The sequence below is a fragment of the Symphalangus syndactylus genome, chromosome 17, assembly GCF_028878055.3.
Source record: "Symphalangus syndactylus isolate Jambi chromosome 17, NHGRI_mSymSyn1-v2.1_pri, whole genome shotgun sequence".
Lineage (NCBI taxonomy): Eukaryota > Metazoa > Chordata > Mammalia > Primates > Hylobatidae > Symphalangus > Symphalangus syndactylus.
The window spans coordinates 96,383,606-96,402,795 of NC_072439.2; the positions used below are offsets into that span (position 1 = coordinate 96,383,606).

The 19,190-nt window shown below is 41.9% G+C and overlaps 1 protein-coding gene across 2 annotated transcripts in view; it reads right to left on the reverse strand.

The window, feature by feature from the left end:
- The window catches only part of LSG1 (large 60S subunit nuclear export GTPase 1), a 37,052-nt gene extending 19,294 nt beyond the window's left edge, over nucleotides 1–17,758 (reverse strand). The window contains exons 1-8 of one of the 2 annotated variants that reach the window (XM_063622001.1): nucleotides 17,175–17,603; nucleotides 15,098–15,224; nucleotides 11,505–11,625; nucleotides 11,256–11,342; nucleotides 10,609–10,695; nucleotides 5,877–5,937; nucleotides 4,759–4,935; nucleotides 29–442 (exon numbers count right to left, since the gene is read on the reverse strand). In XM_063622001.1, coding sequence (XP_063478071.1) covers nucleotides 29–442; nucleotides 4,759–4,935; nucleotides 5,877–5,937; nucleotides 10,609–10,695; nucleotides 11,256–11,342; nucleotides 11,505–11,625; nucleotides 15,098–15,224; nucleotides 17,175–17,273 — 1,173 coding nt within the window. In that variant the 5' untranslated portion in view covers nucleotides 17,274–17,603. Of the gene's footprint in view, nucleotides 1–28; nucleotides 443–4,758; nucleotides 4,936–5,876; nucleotides 5,938–10,608; nucleotides 10,696–11,255; nucleotides 11,343–11,504; nucleotides 11,626–15,097; nucleotides 15,225–17,174 lie in introns of both variants that reach the window. The other variant, XM_063622002.1, reaches the window with a different exon arrangement.
- Nucleotides 17,759–19,190: the final 1,432 nt, after the last annotated feature.

Sequence of the window (19,190 nt, forward strand, 5' to 3'; positions counted from 1 at the left end):
AACAATGTTATGACATATGTCACCTTACCAGTCCGACCGTAAGTTGCCCATCTTTCACCTTTCTCCCGGTGTGTAGCTCCTTAAAGAGCTCTAGTAACTCCTGCTTGGATACCAGATGGCTAAAATTGTGTATCTGCCTCTTCCGTGGGGTTTTCCTGCTCTGAGCCTCAGAATCTGAAGTAGAGCTTCCCTTCCAGTCCTGGCCACAGTCCTCTTCCTCGGGACCGTCTTCTTCTGAGCATGTCTGCCAGTCATCTTCCTCCTCCTCTGGACAGTCCTCATACTCACTGTCATCTTCATCACTTGTGGGATTTTCACTAAGTGAAGGAGAATCCCTGGCTGGGAGATGTTCGGTCTCACTGTGGGAAATTTCAGCCGCGTCGAAACTGGAGTGTTCAAACTCAGTTGTGTTGCTTTGTCTATCATCTCTGTTTGCCTCTTCCTGATAAAATAACAGAAACGCCCAGAAGTACATAACTGCAGTTTCCACTCTAGTAAAAATACTTAATGAGTTGTAAGATGGACAGAGGACGGCTGGGCGTGGTGGCTCAAGCCTGTAATCCCAGCACTTTGGGAGGCCAAGGTGCGCAGATCATTTGAGGTCAGGAGTTTGAGACCAGCCTGACCAACATGGTGAAACCCCGTCTCTACTAAAAATACAAAAATTAGCCAGGCGTGGTGGTGCACATCTGTAATCCCAGCTACTTGGGAGGCTGAGGCAGGAGAACTGCTTGAACCCGAGAGGCGGAGGGTGCAGTGAGCCGAGATGGTGCCACTGCCCTCCAGCCTGGGCAACAGACAAGGCTCTGTCTCACAAAAAAAAAAAAAAAAAAAAAAGAAAAAAGATGAACAGAGGACAAGCAAAGTTCGATGGAGATGGAAAGGTGAATATAGGGAGAAGACAATGAAAGCCTTTCAGTTCAGTGCTGTGACAGACAACCATCGAGGGTGGCACCCTCTTGGAGTGGAGGAGAATTGGACCTTCCCTTCACTTTTTACTTTATATGTTTCTATACTATTTGAACTCTGTACAAAGAACATGTATTACTTTTGTAATTTAAAATAACTCTTTAGGCCGGGTGCTACGGCTCACACCTGTAATCCCAGCACTTGGGTGGCTGAGGTGGGAGGATCACTCAAGGCCAGGAATTCGAAACCAGTCTGGGCCACACAGCAAGACTGGGTCTCTACAAAAACAAACAGAAAACAACAACAACAACAAAACTCTTCAAAGACAGCAAGGGGAAAAGCTTATGTTAAACCGAACTCTTTGACAGTAGGTTATTTTGCAATGGGCTGCAAATAAAACAAAGCATTTCTCAGGAACAATAACACATTTAACATACTCTTCTCTGCACAAAGCAAGGGCAGACTTTGCCATTTGCAGTTCATTTTACATTTGTATTTTTAAAGACGGTGGTTGGCATGTTTAAAAAAATCTGCTATTCTCTCATAATTGCTTTTAGAAGTCAAAGCACCATGGAGCACACACAGATCCCTGTGTGTGAAATGTGGCAGCAAACCTCAACTCCACACATGGGAATTATTTACCGATGAAAGATTCCCTTTGGAAAGCGAAAGGTAAAAATCATTTACTATTCATGGGTGTGTTAATTCTTCTGAATCCCTCTTGACAACAAAGCAGAAATAAGGGTGAATTTGTTGGGACTTGAAAGTGATGGAAACCTGTATCATTTCCAAGTAATTTTGTTAGAATGATTAACAGTCACAGAAGGGGACACAGTGAACTCAAACATGTATCCTAAATCTTAAGAAAGAAGAAATAAAAACAAAAGGTCAGGAAAAATAGGTATGATTTAACAATCAAGCCGGGCAAATCATAAAGAAACCTGGCTTGTGAGAGAAATATGGAACTGGAAGCAATTTCTATGGTAAATGAGCAGCGAAGGGAAAGAAGTCAGTGTCCTCACTGTGGGCTCTTTTGAGGCATTTTCAAATATGAAAGTAGCATAAACAAGAATGTGAACTGAACATGAACATGTAGTAGAAAAACTACAGCAGGGAGCAGTTCAGCTTCAGGAAAAGTACTAAAGACAATCAAAGGACTTTACCATAATTAACGTTAAAAATTAAAAGAAAGAAGGAAAAATGCAACCTTTTGGGGAATACAGTGCAATTTCAAGGTGACCAAAGGAAACCAGAGATACACAACTCAGAATTGGGCTGTGTCTTTTGAAAAATGCCACATTTTTTCAGAACATTCACGTTTTTCAAACAACTGAAGTTGAACAACTGTAGAAGATGAACCAAACTTTCAGGCAAGAAAACAGTGAATATCAAGCTACTTCTAATACATTCATGTTTGATACCCAAATTACAGATATTAGTAACGAGTTACAAGTAAGACTTCACAACCTGAGAAATCATGGAAAACAGCAGAGTCCAGAAAACTTGGGAGAAGCAAATGGCGCCTAACTCTTAAAAAGGAGGAAAGAATATCTTCCATAAACTATACGCCGTTAATCCAGACACTGACATTAAAACAATTCTACAAGTGACCTGGTGAGCCCTAAAAATAAGACAGTCATCGACAGGAGGCAGTAAGAGTTCCCTGAAAATTGATCATGCAAAAAATTTCATTTCCCTTTGTTATCTACTACTTGGTAGTAAATCAAGAAGGCCACAGATGCAGAAACTAATCTCTTCCATTTTTGATGGGGTTACTGCATCAGGGCAGAGCAATATAATGATAAGTATCTATTTTAAAACTTCAGCAAGCCATTGACTTCCAGGAAAGATTGGAAACAACAGAAATAATAGTTTAACAGGGCAAACTATTCTTCTGCCTAAGAATGGTAAGTATCTATACTTACTGCCGAGAAGATTAAATGAGTAAAATATGTAAAGTGTTTAGAATAGTGGTGTCTGGTAAAGAATACGTTTTTATTAACTTATTAATTTTATGGGTTAGTTTTAATTAATTATAGTAATAATTATTATTGGTATATTCTCGTGAATATATCTATATTCACATAAAAACGCTTGGCATAGAGTGCTGCTGGTAAGTCCACAAAAGGTCACAGAGCTGTATCCTTGGTCCTAGCCTGTTCAACGATGTTATCAATGACGCAAAAATTCACAGTTAGAAGGCGAGGAAATGCTAACTGCACATTCTAAAATGAACTCTACCTTGGTACTAAACCATTAACATATTTAAAAGGAGCAGTACTCTCCTAAGCTGAGGTAAAACAGAACAAATATCTTTCCATGTAAAGAGGGGATGAGGTTTGCTTAGTAAGTTTTGTGTTTTTTTTTGATATTTGAGGGATTCGGTTGCTGACAGGTTCAATGAGCCAAGAGCAAACAGCTTCTGAAAGGGGATGAACTAACAGAAACTGAATTAATGTGAATATCCTGATCACAAGAAATATGAATGCTCTGTATACGCCCTAGGCAAACACCACCTGAATAACGTATTCAATTAGGTACGGCTAGTTTTGCCTGCGGTCCTGACGCGAGAAGACAGGCACCCAGGATGGGCGCCCTGTAGCTGGTGTCTATGAGGAACGTGAAAGCTGAAGATGCACAGCCGCAGGGGAGAGAACCGAAGGGACAAAGAGTCCTCAGATCAATGGGTAGGGTGGCTGACTTCGTTCCACTGAATGTAAGAACTTTCTATATTTAGAGGTAAAAAGAAATGAGTTACCTGGTCTCGAGCATCCTGTCGCTTAAAGTAGTCAAAGAGAAATATGCAACTGTTTACAGGGAGGTGGAGGAAGAAACTCCTTCACATAGTTAGAGGTGAGAGCTTATACACTGAGCTCACAGAGGGGAGGGTGTTGTATTCATAACCCAGCTCGACACACACTCCACAGTCAATAGATGCCTGATAAACAGAGACAGGAGAAAAGGACAGGGAAAAAGACAGTACTTCTTAAGTCTCTCCATCTCTACGATTCTAACTACTGATTTCTTTTCATAGTTGTTATTATTATTATTATTATTTTGAGACAGAGTTTCGCTCTTGTTGCCCAGGCTGGAGTGCAATGGCGTGACCTCGGTTTACTACAACCTCCGCCTCCCGGGTTCAAGCGATTCTCCTGCCTCAGCCTCCCGCGTAGCTGGGATTACAGGCACCCGCTACCACGCCCAGCTAATGTTGTATTTTTAGTAGAGATGGGGTTTCTCCACGTCGGTAAGGCTGGTCTCAAACTCCCGACCTCAGGTGATCCGCCCCTCTTGGCTTCCCAAAGTGCTGGGATTACAGGAGTGAGCCACGGCGCCTGGCCCTCTTATAGATATTATTTTATTCAAAAGTAAAAATAAAGCCCAAACTACTTTTGCAAAATTTGGGCTAAAAGATAAAATAATGTGGTATATCTTAATTTAGGGTTAGTTTCTCTGTTTTCAAAACGAAGTCAAAAGAGATTCTAATCAAGTCCTGAGAACTGACTACATCCTTTAGTTGTACCCTTGTGTTCTGACTTCTCTTAAAAGCAGTTACAGGGTCACTGTGGAACTTATTATTCAATTTCCTGTCTACAAGCTTTTAACAAAATTAAAAAATACAGCTAATATCAGTGTGTAACAACACTGGAGATGTCAGACTGTGCAACGACCACAGAGAAAGTAACTTTGTGATTTACTTTCTATAAGTCATCCTAATCCAGCACACAGGGGAAAAACTCTAATTCCCACAAATTTTCAATAAGAATAAACAAAACACCAACGAAGCACATTAATGGGAAATCAAAATCCCCCTCTTTGAAACCCAACCTAAAATGTCCCTTAGGTTACCTCAGTGTCACCATTCAGGTGAATGGCTCCGGCCAAAGCTGACCAGAAAATAACCTTCACATCTTCTTTTTCAAAGTACGTGGCCCAGGCACTCCGCTGCTCAGCAGTCAGCAAGTCTGCCTTGTTGATCAGAATGACATTCTCCTTATCGGCATCTATTTCTTTCACATAACATTCCTAAGCAAGACAAAGAGATTTAGAAAGACCTCTTCAAACAAGTAAAAAATGAGGCTAATTATATTAAAGATCCCAATACAAGTTTTTACTGCCCCCATTTTAAATCATTTCCTAATTTAAACATTTTTAATCATGACACATTATACTAATCCTTTCAGTAAGCTTTGAAAAGAAGTTCCATCATTAATATTTTTGTTATGCACCAGTGGGTTTAAAAATAATCTGGGCCAGGCATGGGGGCTCACGCCTGTAATTCCAGCACTTTGGGAGGCGGAGGAGGGAGGATTGCTTGAGCCCAGGAGTTCGAGACCAGCCTGGGCAACATGACAAGATCCTGTCTCTACAAAAAATTAGATATATAAGATAGTAATAAATAAATAAATAATAATAATATGTATTACGGTTCTCAAAAAAAAATATGAATACCTCACATATTATACAATGTTTTGCTAACTAACCCAAAGCTATATTACATTATTTCATGGGATTCTCACACGTTAGTTATTAGCCCCTGTGGTGTTTCATAAACTTAGTTCACTTGTAAAATATCACAGGGAGTCATAACTAAAGTGTGAGAAGACAGAACTTTATGGGATAAATTAAAAATGAAGTGACTGGCAATATGCTAAAATAAATAAAATGCTTTTTCAACTGGTGTTTCCTGAAAAATGGGAAACCGGCAAATGCCTTAAGTGGCTTCTAAACTAAACGCTAGAAAGCTCATTTAAGTGTCTGTGCCTTCCCGCAGATGGAAACAATTGTCTGCGAAAACATCTGTCTCAACAGTGCATTATGCAAGCTCCTGACCTTGGAAGGAGGGAAGGCCTCATGAAACAAAGCCGGAGAGGGCAGAATGTAAGCTTGCAGTCACTGCTGAGTCATGCGGTCCTCTCACTGCTACTCAAAGGACTGATGTTTGAATTTTGTCAAACTTGACTTACCAAATCTTCACATCTAAACAGGAGTGGGTTTCGAGCATCTACTATCTGGACCACAATATCACTGAAAAGCAAACACAAGACAGACCAATCACTGTGAAGTGAAAGGGATTTTACTAACCACATAATAATGGCCAGAGTAGCAAACCCTGGCACTATATTAAGCACTGGACATATATTAACTTTTTAAGGTATAATTATTCCCGGTTTATATATGAGTGACTTAAGGCTCAGGGCAGTTAAGTAACTTGCCCAAGGCCACCAGCTAGTAAGTAACACAGCCAGAATGGGAGCCCAGGCAGCCTGGACCAGAGGTGATGCTCTTAATCATAATGTGCTATTGCTCTCATACAGCCTAGAGGGGTTCGGGTGATGTTTCATTGCTAAGACATCCACCGTACTTCTATTAAACTCTCCTGGTGAGATAAAAGAGTATTCCAAACACTTCACTCCAAGGCGAAGTCTACTAAATATTCAATCCCTAATCTGCCCTCATGTTAAGGCCTCAAAAGAAAACTAGTAAATCACTTGTTGACAGCTGCCACTATTGAACCTAGTATCTTATTTAAACCCAGGAATAACAAGGAAGAAAGCATATTTTTGGCAAACAATCATCCACCAATTCCAACAATGTGTTTAAATGGCAAAAAGACAAAACAGGAAAGTATGAACTTAAGGTTGCCCGGCTGAAGCAGGAATGGCAAGTCCAACCTCTTCCATCACATATAAGAAGGTACAGCAATAAGATAACTTTCTGCAGCTGGTGGCAAGCCCCTCAAATCCCTCACAAATATAGTGGGGACTACAGGTATCCAGCACCGCAAGGAGAAAAAAAAATTCCCTTCTCTGGGAGGCTCCTCCCTTCCTTCAGCCGCTGAGCTAGATGTTACAAAGGCCCACCGTGACTGCCGCTGGAAGGAAATAAGCTACAGATGCTTGAATACCTCATGGCGGAGTCTCCCCAAAATCCTTATTCGGTTAACCAGCCTTTTCTGAGGCAACTCTGCAACTATGCTAAATTCCAAGGAATTAAGGTTACCATTTAGGACATTCTTTTGACAATTAAAAGTGCATTTTCTTTTAGGATAGTTAAATGTCAGCATAATCCTGTGACACAAAGAAACCCACAGACTTGCTAATTTTGGACAAATTGTATTTTAAGTTCTCTAGTTAAGCTGGTTCTAGTATTTCCTTCTTTAAGGTAATAATGCACTTTCAAACTGGATATTTAATAGTAGATGAAAAAATGATTACAAAAAAACGGACAAAGCCTAATCAACTAAAACCACAATGTCTGCAAACATTATGTCTACATACCGAACATGCAGGAAGAACCATCAGTTTAGAAACACCAGGAAGAAAAGACATTTCAAGACAGCTGCTTCATGTGCTGAGTGAGGATGCAGAGCAAAGTGCCAGCCATGTAGCAGGAAGGGTCTACACAGCACAATGGAAATGCCTTATCTTACTGGAAGACAGTGTTCCGCCCTCAGTGCCTCTGCGGTTTCCTGCATTTCAATGACATGTTATACATCTAATCTTTTCTGATAACTACTATTAGAATTAAAGAGGCAGATGGTTTAGCCAGCCTGTTACCAAACAGGAGACATCTGCTGTGGAGAAGACATCAATAAATATTTCCCATTCAAAGATGTAGTGGCAGTCATTTTTAAATAAATATTTCTATGTAACTCAGATCCACTTTCATATAACTATATTCCTTGAGCTAGAAAACAGGTTCTCTTATTTAAAAAAAGGAGAAATATCACATAACAAAAATAAGAGCAAATCATACTGTAATCCAAGCTGAAGCTAGAAGTTTCAACATGTACAGCCTCACTTGGGAAATTATTAGGGACATAAACAGTGTAAGAGGGGTTTCCTGTTAAACTGAACACAGATGGTTACCTCTGCTCCCTCTCAAAACCTACAAAAACAAAGGCTGAAACCCATTAGGATAAAGAAAAAGAACAGCAGCAACCAAATGTCAAACCAACAAGAAGCAAACCTGTTCATGCCCCTGACACCCAAGAAAGCCCAGGATTAGAAGCATCAGCTCTCTCAAGGGCAAGAATGAGGCAAGAACGAGGCCCGCGCCTGTAATCCGTCTGAACAGTGACCTCGTAGGTCGGCTACCCTGTTCCATTCAGCGAAGCAACCGCAACCCACCACACAGCCCCCATTCCCCACCCCAACAGCAGAAGGCTAGGGTTTATTATGGAGAAAATGAACTTGAGAAGTTCCAGGACTGGGACCTCAGGCACAGAGAAAATGGGAGAGTTGCCATAGTGCAAAAAGGGTAATTCTGCGTAAGCCTATGAAGATACTGAACTGTGAAGATGCCCAGCACCCTTGTATTATACCACCTCCTGCCCCTTTCCTGGCAGGAGATCATTCTTCTTTTTAAAAACTGACTGGCACCGGGCACAGTGGCTCACGCCTGTAACCCCAGCACTTTGGGAGGCTGAGGCAGATGGATCACCTGAGGTCAGGAGTTCGAGAACAGCCTGGCCAACATGGAGAAACCCCGTCTCTACTAAAAATACAAACTTAGCCGGGCGTGGTGGTGCATGCCTGTAATCCCAGCTACTCGGGAGGCTGAGGCAGGAGAATCGCTTGAACCTGGGAGGTGGAGGTTGCGGTGGGCCGAGATCGCGCCATTGCACTCCAGCCTGGACAACAAGAGCGAAAGTCCGTCTCAAAAAACAAAACAAAACAAAACCACACACACAAAAAACTGACTGGCTCTGGGGAAAAGACCTATAGATCTTAACATCTTGGGTTATTCCAACAAAATAAAACTGACCCCTGCCCAGGTACCCCACAGCGAAGCTCAGCAGTTGGCAAATTCCACCTAAACAGGTAGGCTTGTCAACCGGCTTTGTAATGCTTTGTTCTTAGAGACAGATAAACACCACTAGACACCTGAGGAAGGCCTCTTCCGTAAAAGTCAGAAACCAGGAGAAAAAGAAAAGGAACAAAGAGGAAAGATAGATAATATAGGAAGTAGGACCGAATCTGAAAACAAAACAAAAACTGTAATTAAGTGTGAAGATGGAGGGGGCTGCCCTCAAGGTCCGGGCTGCAGTACTTCCACGCTTGTTACCACTTCTCTTCAGAAATTAGAAAACGGGCATTCTCAGGAGTACACAGCCTCAACTACCAAGGAGGCACCAAGGAGGAGGCTACTCTGCTCCACAGCAGTTCCCCAGCTCCCCAGGAGAATGACTGTGGGTCTTCTGAAGCCCTCCTCAAGCTTGAGTAAAAGGAGCCTGCATGGACCCATAACCAGCGGAAAGCCTTTCCCTTCTTCCGCCTTAGAGATTTGCCTTGCTTCTCTGACCTCCCCACATCCCAGCTCAAGAGCCCTTTCGGTACCCACAGAGAGCAGAGGATGGGGGCATTCAAGTGACTTTAATTGTCATCACCCTAATAAGAAATGTAAGTGACTTTTACAAGTTTAGTCCAAGTACTGTTTTCTTTTTTTTGGAGACAGAGTCTCGCTCTGTCACCCAGGCTGGAGTGCAGTGGTACGATCTCGGCTCACTGCAACCTCCACCTCCTGGGTTCAAGTGATTCTCCTGCCTCAGGTTCCCAAGTAGTAGCCAAGCCTGGCTAATTTTTGTATTTTTAGTAGGGATGGGGTTTCACCACGTTGCTCAGGCTGGTATCGAACTCCTGACTTCAAGTGATCCACCCGCCTCGACCTCCTAAAGTATGGGGATTACAGGCGTGAGCCACCGCGCTGGGCCCTGTTTTCTTAATAACAATGCTAAATGTGATAAGATTCTTTTCTGAGAATCCCAATTAAAGCATTGTTTCCTAGTGTTCTTACTAGGTTCACTTTATAGATTTCGAAGGGAAAAAAAAAAACAGCCTGAAGGGTCCTTGTTGAAAAACATCATTTCAAATACAAGGTTCATTTATGGCATCCTTGAAAGTAATTCAGAAACTCTTTGAGGAAAACAGAAACCTTTTAACTACACCAAAGAGGTGAGATTAGAGATAGGTGATTCATCAACTTCTAACAATCAGGAATCCTCCTTAGTGTTACATGAAAAAGAATACAAATCTCCCATTCTCAATTTGTCAAAATCATTCTCTTCTTTTCAGAGCCCAGTTAAAAAAAAATAAAAACCACCCCGTGATTTCCTCAATACTTATCAACCGCTCCTTCCTCTGCTATGACTCAGCCCACTGCCTTTCTATCTGCGGCAAAGCAGGAATCATACTGCTGTCTGTATTTTACTATGTATTAAGTTCTCTGAGTGCAAGAATTGCATTCATTCATCTGTGTGTCCCTGGTGCCTGGTGCTTTGCTTAGCATTTAGCTGAACATGGTGTAACTCGGCTGACAGCAGCTTTGACATTTGCCTCTCCCCGTAACATAGATGCTCTTTGCAGTCAGGAACTTAACTCTTTTTCGTATCCATATTTTCCACATTACCAGTAGAAACTAAATATACACTTGCTAAAATATCTATATAGGTGCTTCAGAATTCATCTTACAGAAAATGTTCATTATTCTCACACACTTATCAACATATTCATCTAACAACAAAAAAATCTATACAAAATATATGGTAGTATCATACTGTGTTTTTATAATAATTCTCAGTAACCCTCTGCATAGCTTAATTCCCCATACCCTGAGCCTATAAGCCTATATCAACATCCAAATCAAATATAGCTCCACTGCAATGTCTTTATTACACAAAAGAAAATGATAATTCACCTTCTCTCAATGACTCTCCAGAGCTGGCGCCAAAAGTCCAAATTTCGTTCAAATGGAGTCAATATCAGCTTCTGTTCCTCTTCTAGCCTAGTTTTTGAATGAGAAGTTTATATATTTGGCAGATTATAATAGACAATTTTTAGCAGTGTACGTGCTCAAATTTATTACATTAAAAATAAGTACTGTGCACAAATATCCAGAGTCAAATTATTTTATATATTTCCTGCTGAGACACCATAAAAGTACTATTTATTTAGACAATACTCCACCAAATTCAAATTTTTTTCCTGAAGCTATTTATGCCCTGGAAGTTTACCTATCACACAAAGTCATTTCTTTCCCACACTCTTACTGGAAAAATGTGCAGGAGAGCAGCGATCAACTCCAGGATGCCCAATGGCCAAAGAAGGGAATGAAAGGCAAAGGCCCAGAACTGAGCAGAGTAACCAACTCACTATCTCTGTGCAAGGATGCATATGCACCTAGCAATCTTGTTTTTGCATACATCTATTTGCACTTGTTAGCAGAATGCTACCATTTCCTTTTTAAAAGAATCAAAACTTCAAAATGCAAATGGCTGTGTAAGCACGCCAAATGTCTGAACTCAGGATTTCAAAGTAAGCCTTCATAGAGTCTATAATACTCACCGGACAAGCTGACGTCTCCATTCTAGAAAGTTATCTTTCTCTGCTTGTTTGAGTTCTTCTGGGGTAGTATTTTGGTTCCAGTTTGGTCTGAAACAATCATAGAAGGAAAAAAATTCCTCATATAAGTAACCAAAATAAAATAGAGAATTTGGATTTAATAATGGCAGCTGAGAAAAAGAAGCAATTTAAAAAATGAATGCCCAGCAGCCTCGTATGTTTTGTGGCATTCTAAATTCTTCTTCAACTCACCTCCTCGGTATACACAAGAACTGTTTGTTTTCTTCATGGAGCTTCTTAATTCTCTGGCTCTCCTGGAAAGACAGTAGTCCAGTTCTAGCCTCAGCAGGTACAAACTTAATATTAAGTTTCTCTGTTCAAATAAAGAAAAGTACTATTACTTAAGAGGCAATATAGATACAGAGTGTTTGGTCACACTGATAAACTTAGAAAACTAAAAATGAGAGCCTAAGAGAACTTAAGATTTCTTGATTTAGATTCTTCTAGCCTTGGGTAAATTATTATTCCCAAATGAAGTTTTATACCAAATAACTATCCAGAGTTACTACATTCTTTTTGACTGCCACATAGTATTTCATACTGTGTCTATGTCGCATTTTTCCTGCTACTGAACATTCAGTTTCCAAGTTTTCATTATTAAAATACAGCATCATCTGGGAGCTTGTTAAAAATGTAAATGCTCCAGCTCTAACCCCCACTCACTGAATAGATGCTCTAGAGTCTAGAGGATAGGGCCAGGAATCTGTATGAAAGAGTTCTCCGGGCAATTCTGCTGCTCTGGGGTAGACGCTGAGAAGTAGAGGTTCTGGCTCATAGGATATGCAACTGTATGTAAACTTGCTTTCTTTTCTTTTCTTTTCTTTTTTTTTTTTTTTTGAGACAGGGTCTCACTCTGTCAGCCAGGCTGGAGTGAAGTGGCACAGTCTCGGTTCACTGCTACCTCAAGCAATTCTCCCAACTCAGCCTCCTGAGTAGCTGGGACTACAGGCCCACACCACCACGCCCGGCTAATTTTTGTATTTTTAGTAGAGACGGGGTTTTGCCATGTTGGCCAGGCTGGTCTCGAACTACTGACCTCAGGTGATCCGCCCGCCTCGGCCTCCCAAAGTGCTGGGGTTACAGGCATGAGCCACCATGCCCAGCCTGCAACTGTAAACTTCTAACAGATACTGCCAAAACAAATCTTTCCAACTTCCCTCTCTACTGTCTCACCCCATAACCTAAGAACATACTACCATTAAACCTGATCCTTCTCACACACACCCTTACACTTCTCTTTCCCTGCCATAGTCAGCTATCTCAGGAGAATACAACTTGCTCATTCCTTGACTTCCTCACCTCCCACTTCCTGTTTCTCTAGATTCCAGCTGTGGCTCTATCACTCCACTAAAACTGTTCTGGCAGAGATTACTAACGACTTTAAGAAGAAAATAACAGCTGGGTGCGGTGGCTCACGCCTGTAATCCCAGCACTTTGGGAGGGCAACGTGGGCGGATCACAAGGTCAGGAGTTCAAGACCAGCCTGGCCTACATGGTAAAACCCCATCTCTAGTAAAAATACAAAAATTAGCCGGGGGTGGTGGCGCATGCCTGTAATCCCAGCTACTCAGGAGGCTGAGGCAGGAGAACCGCTTGAACCCGGGAGGCAGAGGTTGCAGTGAGCTGAGATCGCACCACTGCACTCCAGCCTGGGCGACAAGAGAGAGATTCCGTCTCAAAAAAAAAAAAAAAAAAAAAAAAAAAAAAAAAAATATATATATATATATATATATATATATATAGCTTTACTAAGATATGATTCACATACTATACAATCCACCCACTAAAGCATACAATTCAATGATTTTCAGTATATTCACAGAGTTGTGCAGCCATCGCCACAATCCATTTTAGAATATTTTCATCACCCCAAAAAGAAAGCTTTACCCATTAGCAGTCACTGTGCATCCCCAGGTACCTGGTGGAAATCATCTACTTTCTGTAGATTTGCCTGTTTAGGACTTTTTGGTGTTTCCACTTTTTGGTGATTACGAATAATGCTGCTATGAATACACATGCACATATTTTTGTGTAGACGTGTTTTCATTTCTCTCGGGCATATACCCAGGAGTGGGACTGCTGGATCAGATGGTAATTCCATGTTTTACCTTTTGAGAAACTGCCAAAATTTTTTTATAAAACAGCTATACGATTTTATACTCCCACAGCAATGTATGATGTTATAATTTCTCTACATCCTCCCCAACATTTGTTATAGTCTCTTTTATTTTAGCTATCCTAGTGGGTGAAGTGGTATTTCACTGTGAAACCCAGGAGTTTATTTTTGTCCCTTCACTCTTTTTCTCTTACGCTCCCTCTCCATCCAGTCTGGTTTACTCTAGCTCCTTAAGCGTTCTTGTTCCTCTGATTTTCTCCCTTCTTCTACTACCTGTATTTCAGTTCTGGCCTGTTTATCCTGCTAGACTAAAGTGATACGGTCTCCTAACTCATCTTGCTTCCTTAAAATTCATCAGTGATCTTTTAAAAAATGAAATCTCATGTACTCATTAGACATACCTGCACTCCCATGTTCCCTGCGGCGCTATTCACAATAGCCAAGATATGGAACCAACCTCAATGCCCATCAACGTATGAATGGATAAAGAAAACGTGGTATATGTATGTATACAGTGGAATACTATTCAGCATTACAAAAGAGGGAAATCTTGACACTTGTGACAACATGAATGAACCACTATGCCACGCGAAATAACCCAGGCACAGAAAGACAAATACCGCATGATCTCACTTATATGTGGAATAAAGTCGAGCTCATAGAAGCAGAGAGAAAATGGTGGTTACCAGAGATTAGGGAGTGGGGGAAATAGGAGGATACTGGTCAAACGGTAAAGTTTTACTGAGGCAAGATGAGTAAGTTCTGGAGATCTAATGTACAGCTTGCTGTCCATAGTTAATAATAACACATTTGCTAGTTAATAATATGAAATTTGCTAAGAGAGTATGTATCTTGTTCTCACCACACACACAAAAAAACAATGTGAGGTGATGGATATGTTAATTACTTGATTTTAGTAATCATTTCACAATATATACATATAACCAAACATCACACTATATACTGTAACTGTATACAATTTTTAGTTGCCAATTGTATAGCGCATTAAAGCTGGAACCCACACATCCCCCAAAAAACACTAAAAAAATGAAATCTGAAATCATGTTGCACACTTGCTTAAAGCCCTGTAAAGCCTCCCTTAAACCTCTGTTCTCTCCAGAATTTGGCCCTTGCCCACCTCCTCAGCACCTGTGCCCATCACATCCTGCCCCCTGCACCTGCAAAGCCAAACTTCTAGCCATTTTCTGAACAAAGTTGGCTGCTGCTTCACATCTTGGCTCGAGTCCTCTGCCCGTCTGAGTAAAAGGTCTTATCTCATCTGTTCTTCTAACATCTACTCATTGTTCAAGACTCAGGCTGGGTGCGGTGGCTCATACCTGTAATCCCAGCACTTTGGGAGGCCAAGGCGGGTGGATCACGAGGTCAGGAGATCAAGACCATCCTGGCCAACATGGTGAAACCCTGTTTCTACTAAAAATACAAAAATTAGCTGGGCGTGGCGGCGTGTGCCTGTAGTCCCAGCTACTTGGGAGGCTGAGGAAGGAAAATCACTTGAACCCAGGAGGCGGAGCTGCAGTGAGCCGATATTGCACCACTGCACTTCAGCCTGGGTGACAGAGCAATACTCTGTCTCAAAAAAAAAAAAAAAAACCTCAGCCCCAGATGGAAATGTGACGGTGTCACATGCACTCAGCAATAAACAACTTACCAGCTACAAACTCTGTTCCTGCAAGTTCTGCAGTAGCAAGGAAGTCATCAAGGGAGCTCTCTTCAGTCACTGACTGAAGATTAAGACGACCCCAATCATAGCCATCATTGAGTTCACTTGTGTGCAACTATGAAAAAACACAGGGTGATAAATACAGCTGCTCTCTTCTGCTCTTGGCATCCAATAAGCTCTAAAATTCCTTGCAACTAGTCTCTGGTCTTGAGGGTGGTTGTAGTCCCTTTAGAATCAATACTACTGATAGTTAATATTTAAAGGAGCACGTTCTTACCTCATAATAGGCAGTTCCCTTTCACCATTTCATTAATTTTCAAAATCTTTTGAGGTGAATTTCATTGTATTTCCATTTTACTGATGATGAAACTAAGGCTTCAACAGATAAAATAACTTGCCTATAGCCGAAAACTAAATGGCAGAGGTAGAACTTGAACCCAGATTGTCTGGCTCTACTAGGCAAAATTAGTCAAAACTTTATTTGATATAGTCCCACAATAAGAAATACATCTTACATAGTGACCCAAAGGTGTATGTACATATAATGATACAAGCATTCAAGTACCATTCAGTACAGTAAAATGGCAACGGAAGAATACTGAAACCACACCCTATTACATGCAACAATCTGATATGTCTCTATTTTGCTGGGGAAAAAATAAAAACAAAACAAAAAAGCTAGCTGCAAACCACTGAATTGATTTCCAGACACAACCCAGAGTTTGATAACCATCACCCTAAGCTATATACTTAGTATAGATACAAATTAAAAAAATTGCCAGGCGTGGTGGTTTGTGCCTGTAACCCCAGCTCCTCAAGAGGCTAAGGCAGGAGGATTGCTTGAGGCCAGGAGTTTGAGATCAGCCTGGGCAACATAGCAAGACCCTGTCTCTCCAAAACAAACAAACAAACAAACAAAAAAACCAAACAACCAGGCCTGATGGTGTGCACCTGTAATGCCAGCTACTCAGAGACTGAGACAGGGGGATCATTTGTGCCCAGAAGTTTGAGACTGTAGTGAATTGGTGAGTCATGATCACACCACTGGCACTCTAGCCTGGGTGTCACCACTGGCACTCTAGCCTGAGTGTGACCCTGTCTCTAAAAATGAATGACTGAATGATGAATGAATAAATAAATATTAAGGGCCAAAAGTTTAAGTGGGCATAGAATCAGCGAAAATAAGGAATTAGGATCCAATTCTTTACCATTCATGTTCAGTCTTCCCACTATTTCCTAAAAGGCCTCATTAATAACAAGTTGCTTCAAAACTAATAAAAATTACCAGTAATCTAATGTCCAGAGTAACTCTGACCTGATGAATACTGATAAGCACTCTATGCTGTTTACTCTACAGACGACATGGATTAAAGTCAGCTGGTGTGACAGTGGCACACGGTTACTTAGCTCCAGGGACATGTTTAACTAAATTTAGCACATGATCTTAGCACTTAATATGTTCTCATTCATTCCTGGGGGAAAGAATGGTGAAAATAATAACTAGAATGATGAACACAAGCCAAATCACTTCATTCATTTTTTTAAAGATCCTTCTATAACCTAGTAAAATATTAGGTCCTGTCACACCTGAAAAATGAATGATTTATCTTTGAGCTAAACCACTAGGGGGTGCTTCGCAAGGGTGAAGCAAGGATCTGAATTATTTTATATTTCTGGCAGTAACCAACCGCTTCTGGAGGACCCATTCTTTGAACAAATCAATACAAAAATATGTTTTGTCTTTTTCCTGCTCTGGAAGTTCCAAGCACTTCAGTGGCTTCTAGGGCAAAACCCAAACGTACTCAAGACCTGGCACTGAAGACTCTTCAGATTCTCTCTCCACGCCTCATCACCACACTAACTCTTCTTTCAAGCTTCTCCCACCTTTGTGTTCCGGGCCTTGCCAGGAGGAGGGCCTGCTACTCGGCTTGGCAGAAACTCCAGCTCATCCCTCAAAACCCGGCTGAGGCGTCCCTCCTGCAAAACTTATCTGACTTTTGACCCCGAATTTTGCAGCACTCAGGCTAGACAGAAAAGATAAGAAAGATGACATGGTCTGCCTTACCCAGGAGTCAGTGTGACGATGGCCTCGGCTCCGCTGAGTCTGATGGCGCATAAGGGCCCGTCCCAGCGACCCACCGGCCGGGGCTCTCCTCCGGCCCATGGCAACACGACCGCTGGACGAAGCTTCCCCGCTCCGCGCGTGCAGTTTCCGGGATTCACAGTTAGATCCCCGGAAGTGACGATAAGCGAGCCCAAGTAGTTCAGGCTCAAACTTGAGAGGGGAAAGCAGAATGACTTGTTCTAAAGTGCTCTTTTTAAGTCTCGGTCTTGCCAGTATTATAGAATATAAGTGAAAATATGGTTCTGGGAACTTTTCTACAGACTTCCTGGCGAATGTCTCCAGTTTGGATAAATGACTGAGTTAAAAGAATGGTCCATTCTTAATTTGTGCGTCGGTCTTTAGCGTCCGGCGAGAAACTAGAGCACCTCGGAAACATGGCGGTTCCTATTCGCGTCACTAGCTCCGCCTCCCGCCGCTTCCGGCAGGAGGACGCGGAGACTTAGAGGAAGAGTGTTTCGGTGGCGCTGGGACGGGGGAGTTTCCCAGCGCTGGTTTTCAGCTGGCGTCCCAAGGTGTGGTCTCTCCGAGGTCCAGCACAGCAACTAAGTTTTTGTTTACCTAGCCGTCCCCAGCTGCGAAATGGGGAGAAAAGTCTTCGCCTGGATGTGAATTTGGAATGAGAGGCTGAATACTATTTCCAGAGCTTGGCAAGGTTGTAGGAAAAGCCAACAGGAAGTGACTTACGCTTTATTTCAAAGAAAAAAAATGTTTAAACGGTTCTAGTTACAATTTCATTACCCTTGTTAAAAATAATTAAAATGAAAGTGAAAGCAGCGAGCCAGCTCCACTTCTAGAGGCCTGGGCTTTTGTTCCTCACTTGAATGTTTGATTTCCCTAGAATGGGAATAATAGAAAGTCAGTTTAGAGTGGCTGTGTGCTGGTGAACTACATTCTCATTGATCTGGAGAACCATCTCTTTGTTTTGATGCGTAGAGAGAGGAAGCAGCTTGAGCAAGTCGTAGATGGAGTGCGTGCAGTGTCAGGAGTCAAACCCAATTCTTGTCACTAGCCTGTACACCCCTGGGGAGAGCGGGGAATGAGGGTCGTTAACATGTATTATTTATTTATTTTTATTTTTTGAGACAGAGTCTCGGTGTCCCCCAGGCTGGGGCGCAATGGCGTGATCTCGGCTCACTGCAACCTCTGCTTCCCGGGTTCAAGTGATTCTCCTGCCTCAGCCTCCCGAGTAGCAGGAATTACAGACGCATGCCACCGCACCCAGCTAATTTTTGTATTTTTAGTAGAGACAGGGTTTGGCCATGTTGGCCAGGCTGGTCTCGAACTCCTGACCTCAGGTGATCGCCCGCCTCGGCCTCCCAAAGTGCTAGGATTACAGGTGTGCGGCACTGCGCCTGGCCAAACATGTATTTTTAAATCATAGGATCAAGGTAATGCATATATACCTAGCATAGCTTGATTTAGCCATTCCACAATGTACACATATATCAAAACATGCGGTACAACATAAGTAATAAACAATTTTTACTTGTCAATTAAAACAACAGCCAAAAAGAAATAAAAGAAATCATAGGATCAAGAATCCATTTAACCCAGGGCTTTTCACACTTTAATGTGCATATAAATCCCCTGGGAATCTTGTTAACATACAGATTCTGATTCATAAGTTCTGGGGTGAGGCCTGTGGCTCTAACAAGCTTCCAGGTGATACCCATGCTACTGGTCCCTGGGTCACACTTTGAGTAGCAAGCGTAGTCCACTCTTTTCTGGTGCAAATGAAGACACAGAAGTGGACTGGCTAAAGGTCAGTCATAGCAAGTTAGCATCAGGCGAAACTGGGTCCAGACTCCCACCCATTCTGAATTCCCTGCCAGGCCTTCTGTGTGCTACACCTTACCCCTCTTACTGAATTGAAATGAGTTTTGGGAAGTGCCCAAGGGACTACTGACAAGCCGTGAAGTAGTTGGCAACGCTTTTAGGAGGCAGTGCTCACAGATG